Below are 18757 nucleotides of genomic sequence, written 5' to 3'. Positions count from 1 at the left end.
AACCACTGCACGATATGATACTGCTTGCTTTTTGTTTTTAAAGATTACCTCTCTAACAGTCATAGGATTCTTGAATATCCTTTTAAAATGGTTTGAATGAGATTTATTTCCAATTCTTAATATGAATTGAGAGAGAGAAAAAGAGAGAGAGCACATGCAAAAGAGAGCTCTCTCCTTTTAAGTCATCTGTCTCCCTCCTCCCCTTCCCCACAAAAAAGATGCTAACAAATTACAATATATTTACTTGCCCTCCTGACAAGAAGAAAGCCTTTCTGTGATTTTTGGATAGCTACTTTTCTTAGAAATTTTTCCTTAACCCATTCTCAAGTGAATATCCAACGAACTGAAGATTGCAAATGTAAATTTTGGCATCTCTTGTTTCTTTCTATTAAACCTTTTCTGATTTTTCCAGTCCTTCAACTTATCACCCTTTTATTTTCCTGTTGGATTTTCTAGTCACTTCCTTCTCATCTTTCCTATTTTAGGAAAAAAAATTAATTACAAAATTATAACTTTAGTTTCATTTTTCATTAAGTAATTTGGTCACTCCTATCTATTAAAGCCACTTCTCCCCAACCCAACCCTCAAACAAGTTTTATTGGAAATTTTCATGTTGCTATTAATTCCCCCTAATATTTTCAATTTATGGGTCAAAGTGCATTTGTACAAAGAATGGTTTGTTTCTTTGCTCTTTTTAGAAGGTGTCCCTATGTACTAGGCCGTCTTTACTATCAAGAGAGTGCTGTTCTGTAACTGGATAGTATTATCAAAGTACACCATTAAACATTAGATGAACTTTGAAACCTTTCTAGCTGAAACTAACACTAGGTTTCATATTCATTCCTCTTTTCTAAAGGACAATCCTCTTTAAAGTATGAGGAATAAGAGCACAGGCTATTTCAAGACTAAAAAAAGGACAGCTTCACCAAAGAGGCACCTAACACTCTAAAGAAAATAATCTATTTTGTCATCACATTTTCTTTTTAAAAGAGGCTTATTTCATGATAAGAGGAAGGAAAAGAGTAGTTTGAAATAATATGTATATATTTCACTTCCTCATTCTTGTGCCTTCCTTAAATTCAACAATAGGGAAAAAACAATTCCGGTCAAAAGAAAGGATACCATTTAGTCCTTTCTGAATTCACTTGTTTTTCAGGCAAATATGGTAGTAAAATGTCTGTTCTAGGGTAATGGGTTTGAGATATGTTTTATCCGTAATCTTATTTTTTCTTTTTTTAGTATTTCTTTAATCAGATTCCCAAAGCTCAAGTATCATGAGGTATTTAAAGCTATCATAACACATTTAAAACTCGCCAACAGAATGTCTGACTGGCTTGTGTCAATAAAATAGTCTCAGGATAGCCATTTCCCTAAACCAGGTGCCTAAAGATAAAATAGAAACGAGCTGTGTCAAGAACATTTTCTATCCTAATTGGTGGGTGAGTCCCTGTGAGGAGGGTGGCCCTACTGCACACCAGACCGTACAAACATGTGGCAAAAACAAATTACAAAGCCCCAAATGCTATCATTGTACATCACTGAATTCCAGGAGAGACACTTCCCTTTTAAATGCTTCCCATAATTTTTGTAATTACCTTTTTAAACTTCTAATATCATCTTACATTTGTTGCAACTAAACTTTCTGTTTCAAAATAATTGTTGTCTTTTTAGGTACATATACAGATACTGAGTTTTATAATTCCATGCTCAAGCTAGATAGATGAATTTAAATGAAAGTATAGCCAGATGTTTCCTTTATGAAGTCTAACATGAAATATATAAGAAATAGGTTACTTACAGTTATATATGCGTGTGTGTTTTAAGTTTACACTGTGTATCTTATGAATACACTATTTGGTCAAGAGAATTAAAAAAGCTCACAATTTTATCATGCTTTATGGTTTACAATATGCTGTCACATGTAATTTACCTCTCTTTTAATTTTTATAAAGACTGGGATTTGAACTAAGGGTCCTATGGTTCTTGAATTTCCCAAGGAAATTCATATCACTAAGACAGAAAAGAATCGAACTTTCTCTTATGAAGTAATAAAGGGAATCGACACCCAAAAAAGTCAAAACTGGAGAGAGTAATAAGTCTAAGTTACACACTGAGTAAGTCTGAAAATGAGAGAAAGTTATAGAAATACAGTAACTGTAGTTTTCACAGAGGTAGTCTAAAAAATATGATAAACTGAAAGTGGGCAGTATCATCTTGCCACACCTATTAGGTTGCTTAGAGACAAATTTCATTCCATCCCTTACTATACATCTGACCTTGGGCAAATGTCTTAGCCTCTCAAAGTCTCTTTCTTCATATATAAGGAGGAACTACTGCTATGACGAGGTCACTGATGAGATAACTAGATATCTGACACATAGGACATGCTCAATACATGCTGGTTTCCTTCCTTCTCCTAACAGACTCTGAATAATGTTTCTTTTCCCCTTCACTAAGCATTTCTGATGTTGGGGACATAGATCCACAAGAAAGGGCAAATTTAACGATAAAACTGTACTTGTATTTAGGCTGTGAACTATAAAATAAGTATGCATATTTTCTGAATTATTAACTATTTCATACACCTGGTATAATTTATAGAAATAAAAAATAATAAAGGAAGACTGAAATTTTTTCAGAAAGTTTCAACAGCTATTCTATTCCACCCTATTTAATTCTAGCAAAATTTGGCCCTAAAACAAACCACTTCATACAAAGTATACTATATGCCTACCAAGTACAGAACACTGCACTAGAAGGCTAATAAGCAACTTACTAATATGAAGGAGGAGCACAGTTACTGACAATGTTACCTTCTTAAGAGAACAAAGCCAATTTACAAGATTAACTTTGTGCAAGAATCAAAATAATGTGTATGATAAAACTGGCTATCTCAGCACTTAGAAAAAATGAAATTTATAGTAAGTTCTTAAAAAGAATGAGTCGCATTTTAGCATTAGAAATTTGACATTCCACTCTTTAGTACACCTAGGGATAACAAGTGTAAAGTTCAAATTGAAAGTAATGACTGAGACAGGCAATTCTGCCTTGTACAGAAAAACTGACGTGAAGAACTTCAAAATGCACACGTAAATCCAAATTCTTACGTGATAGCAGGGCTGGAAGATATTTCATTCATTCACTTGTTCACTCATTCATTCAATACATGTTTATTGAGAGATCCTGTTCATGTGGGTTAGGCATATAGATTGGGCAGCACAAGTGAAAAAGCGTATCAGCAATAATCTTAGTGAGATTAAGAATGAGAAGATACACAACATTTTTATAAGCATCCTCTGGTACACTATTCAGGAAAACACATTTTCAAGCATTGCATTTAGAGACAGAACAGTGGGGCTCACGAGAGGTGAACAGTAGCATTTACTGCTGAAGCTCTAATATTTTTATCCTATCTAGCCAACTCATTCAGGTACCCAATTTCACAATTAGCTGAATAATTATGTTGCATTTAAAAAATCCAAATGAAGACTTCATTTCTATATGAGCTTTTCTACTGAATCTGGTAAAAACAAAGTAAAAGAATATATATTTGCATGGATAGAACAATAATCATTTTCTCCTACATGCTTCCTTAGAGATTAGAAACTAAGGATTTTATGCCCCTCTCCCTAATGTGTATCCTAACATAAATTCACCTGTGTGGTAAGACCACTGCTTTCCAATGAGAATTCATTCATAAGACTAAAAGCTGAATTGTCTGATAGATATGGCCTTGGTGCTCTTTATATTAACATCTACTATGAGAACTGCCAATGACCCAGGACATTATGAAATTTTATGAAATGCCATCAGATGTAACAATAGCTGAAAACACTCTCATTGGTCACTAAAATAATTAAAATATTATACTCCCATTCACCAACAATAAAAAGTGAAGGAAAGCAATCTCAAAGGCCCAAGAAGTCACATGAGTAATTCTGAAGAGCTGTATAGCTCTTTTCTCTAGATACCAAATCAGCCCAACATGAACTTTCTTACAGAAGAAAAAGAAATGATAAAATAAAAAGAGATTCCATGAAATGACCTTCCTTTTCTTAATTTTTCAACATAAGGTCAATAATATCTGAGTTTAAATGATTATAATAAATAAATATATATATGTATATATATAATTCTAAAGTTTCCTCAGGGTTTCTTTTGGTATCAAGGTTCAGTCTTTGCTTTTCCTTCGTTACAAATGCAATTGTACAGCAGTACATAATAACATAAAAATTTCAGATTTAAGGTGCCGAATAATAAAAAAATCTAGCAGTAAAGCCTGTAGCCTGTGGGCTTCATACACTTATCAATAACCAAGCTCAAAAATCACAATGTAGAAAGAACTGCTTTAGGGGAAAACCCTTAGAGGATTTTGGGAAAATCAGAGGTAGGCCTCCTTTAGGTCTATGTAGAAGTAGGCCATTAAAACAAATTTGAGAAACCATAATAATATTTTTTGTCAGTTTGCAAGTCTGTGTAAAATATACAATCATTACATGTTTGTCTAGTAATTGAAAAACTAATTTCTAAATTTTTCTTTTTGCTGTTCACTTTTCAATCTCTATGGCTTGTTAGCACTTCTGCTAGAAGACTATATAGAAAGAGTAAAACCAAAATCAATCAATCAATATAGTATTGCTACCAACTAGGAGAAGTGAAGACAGGGAGGCTTCAACAGTGACTTGATTATTTATTATACTGGAGTTTAATTTCCCATGATATTGCTCTTATATGTCAATTAAGCAATTTTAGTCTTTTTCATTTGAGCTACAATCCATGGGGAATAATAAGATTCATGATACATATTTTAAAACTAGCTACTTCTTTTGGATATTCCAGTGTCCTGATTTATATATTCCTATTGGAATTAGCCTTTAAAATAATGGGTGAAAGAACTGTAGTACTTGATAATATACATTAAAATATCCATACCAATAGCTAGCTTGTCCAAAATGGGACACGGAACCATACAACATTATACTAATATTTCCGTCCATTAAATTTTTTTAAATCCTTAAAAGCCACTATATGCAAATACCCCTGAATTCTGGTAAACTTCAATCAATCCCACTATAACTCACAAAGCATTAAATTTGGAGAGTGTTTTCCATGTAAAATGTAAAGCAACAGCCTATCAGCTACTCTGTGTTTTACTTACAATAGGTAGGGGCCTTGTAACAAATCAAAAGTCTACCACAGACTGATCCCAGCTGTTCTCTGGATGGGCACTCTGTGGGACTCAGAGGAGTTCTTATGGATTTTGCCCATAGTCCTGAGGTGGCCTAGCAGGGAAGCAGTTTTCATCATCCGCAGGGAGAAAGACTCTGATGGCTAATAAGCACACAGAGTAGCCCCAGTGAGTTCACAAATGTGAGTGTGAGATAATTCTGGCATGACAGTAGTAATATCTTACTGTGAGGTAGGAGAGGTCATGAATGTATGACGTGGGAATGAGGTGTGGCAAGTGAGAAAAGAAGAAAACCTATCCCAGTGGGAGAAATCCAACTGGTATAATGCTTGCTTCACATTCAAAACCTACTCATGGTGCTCTGATTCTCAGTGGTTGTTCATCATTTCTCCTTTCATTTCAACATGAAAATGTCTGGGTAAAGGTTCAAGCCTCACAAAAGTCAGTGGTTAAGTAGAATAGTCCATAAATACCATATTTATTCTTTTGTCAGATATGGCATGAAGATACTTATTATTTAGTATTTATGATGCTTTATTTAGACTCAAAGCATGTTTTTTAGGTGCTTAACAATCATTAGCAGGTACATAGTGGACATTTTAAGATCTCCATTACACAGCATAGCATTCATTTAAAATGAAAAAAAAAAAGCCCATTAAAGAGATTACAAGAAACTTCTATACAAAGGAACTTAAAGGCAAGTTCATTTATAAGCAGCTGAAATAAAAGTGCTTGCTTTTAGACACTGGCAGGCATAGCTACATGTAGGTGCTTTAACTCCCATTTTCCTTTTATTTGGGTTTTTAAATATTAGAATCCATTACCAATTCCAAAATTAATCAAAGCCTTTAAAAAACTTCAGAAATAAAAGTGGAAACCAGGTTTAAAAAATAGGACAAGGAAAATAATCATTTCTGGGTCGGCCTCAGATGATGTCATCATAGGTTCTAAATGTACTAGCTAGGCAGTGTATACTAACTCTCCTGCCCATGTGACCTCTAACATCAATTTGGGCAAAACAACCAATATTTCAATAATTTTTTGGCTGAGAAGTGAGATTCAGAAGCAAAAGATTAGAGAGAGTTTAGAGTGCCACGGATGAAACGATGTGTGTGTGTATGTGTGTGAGAGAGTATGGGAGCGCGCACGCGCACGCGTGGGGGGCCAAGGGGAGGAGGCATGAAAACTAACTCTTCCAGCACACACCCCTTTTGCTACTACAAGGGCATCCAGCAATCACATTTGCAATAGTAAAAATGCTGAAGGATCCTACAGTATCTTTTCTTCCACAACCATCCCTATCCTCTCTTACAAAGCCCTTTTTGCTTTATTGGTACCAGGAAATTCTTCAGGGGTTAAATGGGGAAGTGCAGCCACTACCATTGTTGCAATAAATAAATGAATGAACCAGAACGAACCAGCAATCCATCCCTCATAAGCAAGTATCTTATTTCCTACAATCATATACATTAGCCAACAACCATATATTTTTTAAAAATTGTTTTATCTTTTAATGTGTGTATAGACACACATACATTTATATAAAAAGCATCATAGTGCCCTGCATATACATATATCAGATACCTTTAAAATATTTTTTAGCATTATTATTTCAATGAAAAGACAAATAGCTTTTAAAAAATTGGCTAGGTTAGCAACTTCATCTTAAAGGCCTCTTATTTTGCACACACAGCATATACAAATACACACACACACACACACACACACACACACACACGTTTTTTTTCCCCCATGCTGCAGACAATGCTAAAATATTTGAGATCAGGTTGCTATGCCAACAGATTTTTTTCTAAAATGAATAAAATTATTAGGAGGAAGAAACATTCTTGACTCCTTTCCTCCCATCCATGAAGCCGAGAGGGGCTCAGGGAGGGCGAGAGGCTGCCAGATGGGGAGGAGGGGAAGGAAGGGAAGGTGGGTAGAGGGGTGTTTGCTTACCAAAGATGCTGATTTGATCGTGGCAAAGCGCTCTCTGTTCCGGTAGTGGAGGGCCTGGCTCTGAACTGACTGGGTAGGCCGCGGCTCAGGCCTGGGATCGCCGTGGCCCGCCTCATCCCTTATGAATACATGATCCTGCAGAAATGGATAAAAACAAGGAGAAAGTCCAGCTGTGCTCTTTCCTCGCCGGCTGCCTCTCTCTCACCCCTCTTTCTGCACAAGCACTGCTGTTTGAAATGCATAGTTTAGCTCTCTGCTAGTCCCCGCAGCTCCCACGGTACAAAATGAATAAGCAACACATTGCAGCCTTCAGTTAGGAATGTCAGCTGATCGCTAGTGGGATGCCTTCTGAATCCCTGGCAGGCTTTTTCTTTACCTCCAGAATTACATATATGCAAAAGAAAAAAAGAATAGGAAAAACAATGCAATGTACAGACTTCTTAGAACAGTTTGCTTAAAACGCTGTAACCAAATAATTCCTTTAAAAATGTCATGTCCATGTCTAGCAAGGAGGATGCTGGTTTCTTTTAACATAAAAGCGAGCCTCCGCCTCATTCCCTTGAAAGATCTGCTTTCTCAGTTTAATTTTATTTGAGATCTTTTCGGTAGGATCATCGTTCTGCCTAGAACCAGTGTAGGCTTGTGCTGAACTGCCTCTCTGTCTTGTGCTGGGAAGATTCGGCAGTCACTGAGGGATCCTGCTTTCCAGTCATGATCGTACACAGTTCTAGCACCTTCTCTCTACAGCTTCTGAAAGGATTTTTTTTTTTTTAAGATTTAAAGAGACAGGCATACAATTTTAACCAAATGATACTTTCACAAATTCTTCCTCAACTCAGTCTTGGTATGGTCACCAGAGTGAATAAAGCTGGAATTTAATGTCCTTGATGAATTAATCAAGCCTTTGCTTCTTGATAGGCAAAGATGATTTAGTCTTATTATAATGTCCAGTAAAAAATAACATTCCCTAGAAGGATAATAATGGATGTTTCTTAAATGCAATGAAATTACTTTTAAAGGGAAAATGCTTTCAAAGGGTGATGTCTTTCTTTACAAAAGATGGAGTGGTCAGTCAGTAAGTAGCTCTAATCTTTCAGAAAAAAAAGATATCATAAAAATTAATAGCTCAAAAACATGTACAACCATGGGGGATTTTTAAATAGTACATGTTTAGGAAGGGGAAGGAGAAATTAATTGTCTTGTTGCCCTAGGGTTTTCAGACAAACCATTTTTGAGAAGTCAAGTTTTACATTTTGTCCATGACTATTTGAAACATTTTATAATTGCTCTTTCCTTCATCAGAAAACAAAATTAAAGAGGTTTAGAAGGTACAACATTTTATTATATAGTCTAAAATTTTGAAAAGTCAAAACATATGTTCCTTGAGGGAAATTAAATTTTATACCCTATTTTTAAAGTAAAAGCCAAGAGCCAAAATTAAATTGATCACTGGGCTGATTTTCTTTTTCCTTTTAGAATGCTTCAGAATGTTGGGAAGGTATCTACCATTACATCTATATTTGGAGTTTTTTTAAAATTTACTATTTGTGATCTGTTTTGTTTTCAAATAATGAAGGGCTCTTTAAAAAGCCATTGAGGACATACATATCAAATGCAAGGGATGTTCTACCACTCTATGGTCTAATAAGATAACCATTATCTACATGGATATTAAAATTAAATAAAATGTAAAATTCAGGCCCTAAGTCACACCAGCTGTGTTTTAAGGTAGCTACTGACTATGGTTACCATATTGAACAACTGCAGATATAGATCATTTCCATCACTACAGAAAGTTCTATTAGTGCTATAGGTTAAAAATGTATCTCAACCCATATTTTTGAAATTTATAAAAAAATATTTGACAGCTCAATAAAAATTTTTCTACATTATTTCCTGGGAAATCTAAACTCATTTCCCAGGGCAAAGAGAGATTTGGTGTGAACTGGAATTTACGTACTAGGTTTATGGTTCTAGAGACAAAGGCATCAGGATCTGTTACTATTCACATTGCTGAATATTTATTAACAAATTACATTTATAAGTTTCTAAATGCCAGAAATCAGAAGACTTAGACAAGGTGCAGGACTTACCAAGTCACAGTTAGCTAACAGTTAGCTGTGAGTAACAAGTTAGCTAACACTAAGTGTATTGACTGAAAGTGACATCTCAAATGATATGGGAACAGCTAAGTTTCAAATGGAAATAACTTGATTTACAAAGATAACCAGTAACACTAGAATCCATACCATTCACATAACAGAATAAAATAAAACATATTCATGTGCAAATATGTATAATTTCAGTATTATTAGTTTGTTTTCTCTCAGATAAAAATTAACACTTGTGGGTTAGGATCCTGTTTATCAAATCAAGTCACATGATACTTTCTAAGATTTTAAACTCAAGGATATTGGAATACACTGTTAAAGTTAAAACTCGAAATTACAGTGACTTTAGCTGACACATCACTAATTAAATGACCTGCTAAGGTGTATTTGAAAAAGAATGCTATTTTAAAAGTTTGTCTGAACAAGAGGTGCAAATTTTTAATCTACTTTAAATACAGTAAATAATGCTAACAGTGTAATTCTTTGCTTCACTCTAAAATTCTTTTTTTATAAAAGAATTCTTAGTTTTCCATAGCAGCTTCATCACAGAAATCACCAACACTAGAAGTCTTTAAGTATTATGCAAGAGACCACAAAATAGAACAAATTTTAGTCTGATAGTGGATATCCATGGGGAAATAAACTTTAAAATATTCAATTTCATTGCATACAACAAGTTCAAAACTCCAAAGACAACTTAGACAATGAAGCAATTTCAAAATGAGGGGAATGTGACTTGAGAAGTACAACAAATTAAACAATCAACTTTACTGGGTGCTCTTTCAGTTCATTATCCTGCCCACTCAAGTAGCGATCCCTTTGAAAATGAACACTCCGCCTGGCTCCCACACTTTCTGGACTGCATAATTTCAAGATTAATAATGGAAAGGGTCAATTTGATATTTTATGCAGTTAGGCACTGATGCAGATTATTTACAGATGATGAGAGACAAACATCTTCTTTGATGTTCAAGAGTTTTAGAAGATTAAGAAGAAATATCATGTTCTACTTTACCAAGACAAAACATACTACTTGTTTATAATTTATCTTTAAAACATTATCATCCAGGAACAAACAAAATAGCTCTTTGAAACATCAATATGATTGGGGACCAGTTTTAAGTAAATCTATGTTAATCTGCTTTTAATGTTCTCCATTGTAAAAAAATATATAACTTCTTCAGAATAAAAAAATGAAGCTGTTGTAATGTTTGTTCAGAATCTTTGGTAAAAATAACAACTTTCATATAATTTGATGAAGTATGTGAAATATGAAACACAAACTTTACTATTATACCCTGGTCAAGGGGCTTTGCTTTTATTTCGAAGTTTTTTCCTTATGTGTTTGACTATTAGGCTTCTGAAATGAAGATTCATGATGTAGTCACTTGTTTAGAGTGTCTAGCTTAACTTGAAGTTAATGCTGGAAACCATTCCTCTGGACGCTGTTCTGTCTTCAGTATACCTTTATCACACTACTCATCATACTTGTCTATCTGTGCATGAGGTTGTGAGCTTTCTGAAGGTAGAGTAAATGTTCTGTCAGTCTCCCTAGCACCTAAGCACAGTGCTTGATATCAAGTAGGCATTCAGTAAATGTTTGCTGAATAAATAAGCTCAAGAATATAGGTCGGAGGAGATTTTGAGAAAATGACATTTTCTCCTATATTATTTAACAGAATTTAAATTTGTATTTCATAAAAACCTGCCACTCTGTACTCTAAGAAAGTCGTAAAACAGTGACACACACTACAAGCACACCTTCGCATGGGGGAGGGAGGGAATCTAAAAATGGCTTTTATCCGGTGATGAGAAGGCTTTTTATAGACTCCCACACTTTTTCACGCTGTGGAGAAGGGATCAGCAAACCCACCATCCCTTTTGTTTTGTTCACTTCAAAATTATTAAATTATTGCATAAGCAGTTGTAGCTATCAAAAGCTGGGGCTAGAGGAAGAGAAGGTGGAAAAGGATATTTTAACCTGGAAAGATAGCTATTAAGGAGAAAAAAAAGACTAGCAGAGTACTGAGGATAAAGATGTTACTACAGAGAGGTGGTTTGTATGACTGTTCTGTTTAAGAAACATTACCTTCATATGTTAATTTACTTTTACTTCGCCAAATATGAGTTGAAGAGTCAAAAAAACCGCCTATTTCTTCAGCAAAAATAATAGGAAAGGCCACTGAAGCAAGTGAAAATTAAACTAGAACATCCTATCCCCTCAAGGACATTTTTCTCCCACAAAAAATGGTGAAAGCTGTTCTTTTTTAAAAGATGGGAAAAAAAAAAACCTAGTAATGACTAATAGAAAGGGCCAAGCTTTAGGAGTTACAATAGAATTATTATTTTAAAAATAATGTCTAAAAGGGGGCTACCATAACTAGATAGACATACCTAAAATAAAAAACTGATTGATGAACAAATACTTTTAATATATTAAAGTCTTATGATCTGTATTAATAGAAGGCAGCAGCAAAGAAATATAATTGATTTTAGACTTTAACAAAAGAAAAGTATTCCTTTTAATTGACAAATTAAAAAAGTAGACTTTGTTGCTTAGGATGATATTAAAATCTGTTTGCTACTGCTATTTACACAATGATTTTAAGAAATGGGGTGGGGGCTCAGAAGCAGGCTAGGTGACAGCAAAAGAAAAAGAATCTAGATTAAGAGTTTGCCCTGGAGTCACTTGTGAATAATCAAGAATTGAGGTGTATAGTTGTGCCCTACAAATGTTCACCTTCATTTTAGTTCACAAAATATTTGCTGAGTGCTTACTATGTGACAGACACTGCTAGGTGGTAGGTGAAGAGAGATGTCCTTGAAGAGATAACAGTCTAGGATATGGTGATATTCTTGTTATTGGGAATAGTGGGTGGCAATACTAGCAAGGGGAAAAGAAAAAAGTACTTTAAGTTTATTTTGTCAGAATATACTTTTAGACTTATCAAATTATTCTTGCTTAAAAAGATTAGATTAGGATCCCTACAGGGCCTGGGAAAGACCAGAATAGAGGCAAAGACTGGAGTGAAAGAAGTAACCTGAAATCCTGATGTCAAAAGAAAATTTTCAGTGTCCCACTTTACATTTTTGGGGCTTGATCTGTGATAGAATCATCCTGCTAAAATCAGGGCATCTTTATTCTGGATGCAGAACAGTTAATTGCAATTCATGCTCTTGCTAGTTGCACAAGGACTTTAAAAGTAAGTTGACTTCCTATATTAACGATCATCTGTTTCATATCTATGATTTAACTAATTTAGATATGTCTTTTTGATTGTAACAATCAAGGGGGACAGAAAATTGCCCACCATTATTCTTATATTTTGGTAGGTATTAAACACGCTTTTGTTGTCTAGAGTATTATTGGAGAACTCATAGTAAGCCTTTCAAACCATAAAGATAATACTTGAGATTACTTAACCTTTTAAATTCATTATGTTCAACAAACCAAAAGAGAATGATGTTTAGTACCTGGCAATTAATTCCCTGTATTTTTGTTTGTTTGTTCATTTGTCACTCCATAATTATTTACTGAATGCCTATGTTACGCCAGGCACTGTGCTGGGTGTTAAGACACAGTGCAGAACGAGGCAGGCATAGTTTTTGCCCTAATGAAATTTATATCCTACTCATGAAATAATAAACAAACTAATACATAATTTAATTTTAGATAGTGGCAAGTATTAATAAGAAAATAGGATGAGATAATAAGTAGAACATTGTTTATAATACAATTTAATGATATGTAGGTTTTTCTAAGATTCTGAACATGAACTCATACAAACTGGTAAATACTTTACAAAACAATATTGATAGCATTCTAAAATAATCACTGTGGTCACAAATTGTGACAGACTCAGAAACACACTGCCCATATCTCCCTTTGAGGAGAGACTTGGTGCTGGCAATGATCTTTGGCTGTCAGTTCTTTTAGGGATGGCCTAGGCTGCAGAGAGAAGCACTGCCCAAGTTCACACCTTTCCTAAGTTGCTCATATTCAGTGACTGATTTGGGGGTAAGGGGTTGGTAACAAGGCCAAGCCATTTGGGCTCAGTGTGGACAACTCTGAAGGATTGTTTTAGCTCCAGAGCTCCTTGAAGGGTTGGTTAAGACTGCTGTTAGGTCTGCATCTCACTTCAGGTTTGCCTTCCGCCCAGCACTGCTTCCTTTTCTTCCCTTCCACAACTGTTGATTCCAAAGGAAACTCATAATAAAAACAAAACAGAATTGCTGTGCTCAACTGTCTCAGCTCTGTTCCTAGAGAATCCAACCTGCAAGATAAATGTTACCCATACCTACATGTAATTGGTGTAGCTACCATCCCATCTGCATGGAGAAGAAGGGACTGATCAGGGCAGTCACCTTTAGAAGAACCCCTATTTTCAACTGTAATACAAATATATAATGTAAGAGATGAAAGCAGACTGTCCTGAGTGAGGTGTGGATGAAGCTTGCTCCTGAGGCACCTCTTTACAAAACAGCTCAAAAGTTACACTACAGATTTGCTTCTTTAAAGATTATAGGAATAGAAGCACAGAATTTTAAATTAAGGGATTTAAATTAAGAGATCTCTGAGACCATTATAGAACAACTCCTAACTTTACAGTTGGAGAAAGTGAGGCCCAGAGAAGTAAAATAAAGCTAACAATGGCAGACAGAACTATAAACTCGTTTCTTCATTCCCACAGTCAACTATACAAAATTTCCTATTGAGAGTTTAAGACACTATTTCATTTATGTTCCCAAGTGGAAAAGTTTTAGGAATTCAAGTAAACTAACAAATATAAAGTTTCTTAATTTTTTATTTCTATTGTGTTTAAAGATGACATTTTTAAACTCGGGTATAGGACTAAATGGGTTTCATGAAGAGATACCACATGTAAAGATAAGTTTTCATATATAATATATTCTATTTTATAGCCTTATATTTTCCCTGTATGCACATAAAATTACCTTCATAACCATTCTTAAGTGTACAGTTTAGTGTTATTAAATATAGTGTTGTGCAACCATCACCACCATCCATCCCCATAACTCTTTTCATGTTGTAAAACTGAAACTCTATATCAATTAAACAACAACTCCTCATTTCCCCCCACTCTCCAGCCCCTGATAACCAACCACCATTCTACTTTCTGTTTTATGATTTTGACTACTCTAAGTACTTCATGTAAGTGGAACCACACAGTATTTGTCATTTTTATGACTGGTTTGTTTTACTAAGCATAACATCCTCCAGGTTCATCCATGTCATAGCACATTGCAGAATTTCCTTCCTTTTTAAGACAGAAGAATATTCCACTGTATGTATATGCCACATTTTCCTTATCCATTCTACTATCAATGGACACTTGGGTTGCTTCCACATTTTAGCTATTGTGAATAATGCTGCTAAAACAGGTGTACAAATATTTGAGACCCTGCTTTCAGTTCTCTTGGATATATACCCAGAAGTGGAACTGCAAAATTATGTGGTAATTCTATTTTTAATATTCTAAGAAAATGCCACACTGTTTTCTTCTACTTTATGTTCTCATCAACATTTTGCACAAGGGTACCAATTTTTCTACATCCTCGCTAACGCTTTTGTTTTGTTTTGTTTTGATAGTAGCCATCCTAATGGGCATGAAGTGGTACATCACTGTAATTTTGATTTGCATTTCACTAATAATTAGTGATGTTGAGCATCTTTTCATGTGCTTATTGGTCACTTGTATATCTTTAGAGAAATATCTATTCAAGCCTTTTGCACATTTTTGATTTGGGTTGTTTGTTTTTTAGTTGTTGAGTTTTAGGAGTTCTCTGTATATTTTTGGATATAAATCACTTATTAGATATGTAAATATCTTATATGCAATATTAGATATACAAAAGATTAGATATGTAAGTATGATTAGAAAGTACTTTTTCCCATTCTGTGGGTATATTCTGTTGATATTTTTCAATAGCTTGTTTTTGTTTTAAAGTTAACTAATTTAAAGTTTTATTTATAAATATTTTTCAATTTCTTCCATTGCATTTCCTCTATATATTACATAATAACATAGAAATATGTCATTTCTATGTTTAAGTTCTTCCTGAAAAATATTTTATTTTTTGGTGGATCAAGCACAGCTACCTTCTATTTTGGGATATAAATTAACATCTATTCTTAAGTGATTATGTCAAGGAGAAAAAAGTACCGAAAGACCCATATAAATCACAAGACAGCTCTATACCAGCATACCAAAATTAAAAATAAAATCCCCACCAATGGAACAGACTAGAGAATCCAGACATTAACCCAGACATATATGGTCAATTAATATTTGATAAAGGAGCCATGGACATACAATGGCGAAATGACAGTCTCTTCAACAGATGGTGCTGGCAAAACTGGACAGCTACATGTAGGAGAATGAAACTGGACCATTGTCTAACCCCATATACAAAAGTAAACTCAAAATGGATCAAAGACCTGAATGTAAGTCATGAAACCATTAAACTCTTGGAAGAAAACATAGGCAAAAACCTCTTAGACATAAACATGAGTGACCTCTTCTTGAACATATCTCCCCGGGCAAGGAAAACAACATCAAAAATGAACAAGTGGGACTATATTAAGCTGAAAAGCTTCTGTACAGCAAAAGACACCATCAATAGAACAAAAAGGAACCCTACAGTATGGGAGAATATATTTGAAAATGACACATCCGATAAAGGCTTGACGTCCAGAATATATAAAGAGCTCACACGCCTCAACAAACAAAAAACAAATAACCCAATTAAAAAATGGGCAGAGGAACTGAACAGACAGTTCTCCAAAAAAGAAATACAGATGGCCAACAGACACATGAAAAGATGCTCCACATCGCTAATTATCAGAGAAATGCAAATTAAAACTACAATGAGGTATCACCTCACACCAGTAAGGATGGCTGCCATCCAAAAGACAAACAACAACAAATGTTGGCGAGGCTGTGGAGAAAGGGGAACCCTCCTACACTGCTGGTGGGAATGTAAGTTAGTTCAACCATTGTGGAAAGCAGTATGGAGGTACATCAAAATGTTCAAAACAGACCTACCATTTGACCCAGGAAATGCACTCCTAGGAATTTACCCTAAGAATGCAGCAATCAGGTATGAGAAAGATCAGTGCACCCCTATGTTTATCGCAGCACTATTTACAATAGCCAAGAATTGGAAGCAACCTAAATGTCCATCGATAGATGAATGGATAAAGATGTGGTACATATACACAATGGAATACTACTCAGCCATAAGAAAAGGGCAAATCCAACCATTTGCAGCAACATGGATGGAGCTGGAGGGTATTATGCTCAGTGAAACAAGCCAAGCGGAGAAAGAGAAATACCAAATGATTTCACTTATCTGTGGAATATAAAAACAAAGGAAAAACTGAAGGAACAAAACAGCAGCAGAATCACAGAACTCAAGAATGGACTAACAGGTACCAAAGGGAAAGGGGCTGGGGAGGACGGGTGGGTAGGGAGGATAAGGGGTGGGGGGAGAAGTAGGGTGGTATTAAGATTAGCATGCATGGGGGGGTAGGAGAAAAGGGAGGGCTGTACAACACAGAGAAGGCAAGTAGTGATTCTACAACATTTTGCTATGCTGATGGACAGTGACTGTAAAGGGGTTTATAGGGGGGGACCTGGTATAGGGGAGAGCCTAGTAAACATAATATTCGTCATGTAAGTGTAGATTAGTGATACCAAAAAACAAAAAAAACAAAAAAAAAGGGCAGTTCCTGTGTGGTAACCTCCAATGAGTTCTACACAAGGGTATAAAGGGCATATAAAAGTGTAGGCAAAGGGTCTGTTTGTGTTTATACAGAGGATCAAAGCCTAATTGGGCTACCCCAAAAATGAACTAAGATACGATATGAAAAAGAACTTCCAACATCAGCACTCTCTGGAAGACTCATGCCAGAAGATGATCATCAAAAAACCCCAACAAAGATCCACGCACTGCTACAGCTGTAGATGCACTCATCCCACCAGTTCCTGGACTTGCCATGGGAATGAAGAAGGAGATATCTAAGCTGGCCTGTGCATACAGTAAAACAACAAATTTGACTGGATCTATACTGTTGGAACTCAACCAAGAATTAGGAGAAGTGCAAATTGTAGCGCTCCAAAATCTTACAACTACAGACTATTTACTGTTAAAAGAACATATGGGATGTGACCAGTCCCCAGGAATGGGTTGTTTTAATTTGTCTGATTTCTCTCAGACTGTTCAAGTTCAGTTGGACAATATCCACCATATCATAGATAAGTTTTCACAAATGCCTAAGGTGCCTAACTAGTTTTCTTGGTTTCACTGGAGATGGCTGGTAATTACAGGTATGCTTTGGTTATGTAACTATACTCCTATTATGTTGATGTGTGGGCGCAATTTAATTAGTAGTTTAAAACCTATACATGCTGAAGTTACTCTACAAGAAGATATGGCAAAGAAATAATCAATCTTCCCATGTTTTCTTCCGCCTGCTACTTTTATAGCTTTTCTTCTTCCTTCCTAATTATAATCCTTAAATAGAATTTGTGCCTCATATCAAATTTACCGAGTATCATAATTCTTCCAAGTGGTAAAGATACTTCAAGATAAATGCTGGGCATAGAAGCCACAGGGCATAAATATGCAAAGAAGTAAAAAGTTAACCTTTTCAAACAATAAGGCTTCTCTCTCACTTACCAACTTTACATTTCCCTGTATGGCCCTGGAAGATGACTGGTTAGCCAGAGACGGGTAAGATTCCTCAAGGGAGGAACAACCTAAGATAGGCACAGATGCAGGGGGGCCATCAGGTGAGAAATTGGGGATCAACAGAGGTGAGGATTAGAACCTCACCCTCCCTGTTCTGAGAGAAATCTTCTGCATACGTGGATGTTTTATTGCCCTTGTCAACTTGGATTAACACATAGTCTACAGGCACACACCTGATCATCTACATTTGCTCTCTTACAACACTAAACTGTTTTCTACCTTTATCTTGTATCTACCTACCACTTCAGCATTTTATTAAAAATAATAATAATAAAGAGAGAAATGTGGTATCCACATATAAATCAAGTATAAAAATCAAATGAGTATTCATATTTGAACTGTTTATAGTTCATAATGCATGAGCAAAACCGAAAGCTTCTGTGATGACTGCCCTTGTGCTGTTCACCATGTAACTTATTCACTATGTAAGAATTTGTTCTCCATGTAAGAACTTGTTCGTTATGCTTCAGAAGATTGGAGACTGACGAAAATTAGGCTTGGGGTGGATTAATGATTGTGCATTGAGCATTGACTCCCCTATACAGAATTTTATTGTTGTTAACAACCATTTGATCAATAAATATGAGAGATGCCCTCACAACAACAACAACAACAAAAGTACACACTTCCAATTGTAAAATAAATAAGTAACCGGGATGTAATGTATAGCATAAGGAATATAGTCAAAATATGGTAACAACTTGGTATGGTGATAGCTGGTACC

General features: G+C 35.2%; 1 protein-coding gene across 5 annotated transcripts in view; it reads right to left on the bottom strand.

The window, feature by feature from the left end:
• The window catches only part of TAOK3 (TAO kinase 3), a 174575-nt gene that overhangs the window by 23249 nt on the left and 132569 nt on the right, over positions 1–18757 (bottom strand). For all 5 annotated transcript variants that reach the window (XM_036929330.2, XM_036929331.2, XM_036929332.2 and 2 more), the window contains one exon: positions 7148–7282. In XM_036929330.2, coding sequence (XP_036785225.1) covers positions 7148–7282 — 135 coding nt within the window. The remainder of the gene's footprint in view (positions 1–7147; positions 7283–18757) is intronic.

This window comes from Manis pentadactyla, chromosome 14, assembly GCF_030020395.1.
Source record: "Manis pentadactyla isolate mManPen7 chromosome 14, mManPen7.hap1, whole genome shotgun sequence".
NCBI lineage: Eukaryota > Metazoa > Chordata > Mammalia > Pholidota > Manidae > Manis > Manis pentadactyla.
Note: the sequence above shows the minus strand (reverse complement) of the source record. Positions and strands in the feature narration are given on the sequence as shown.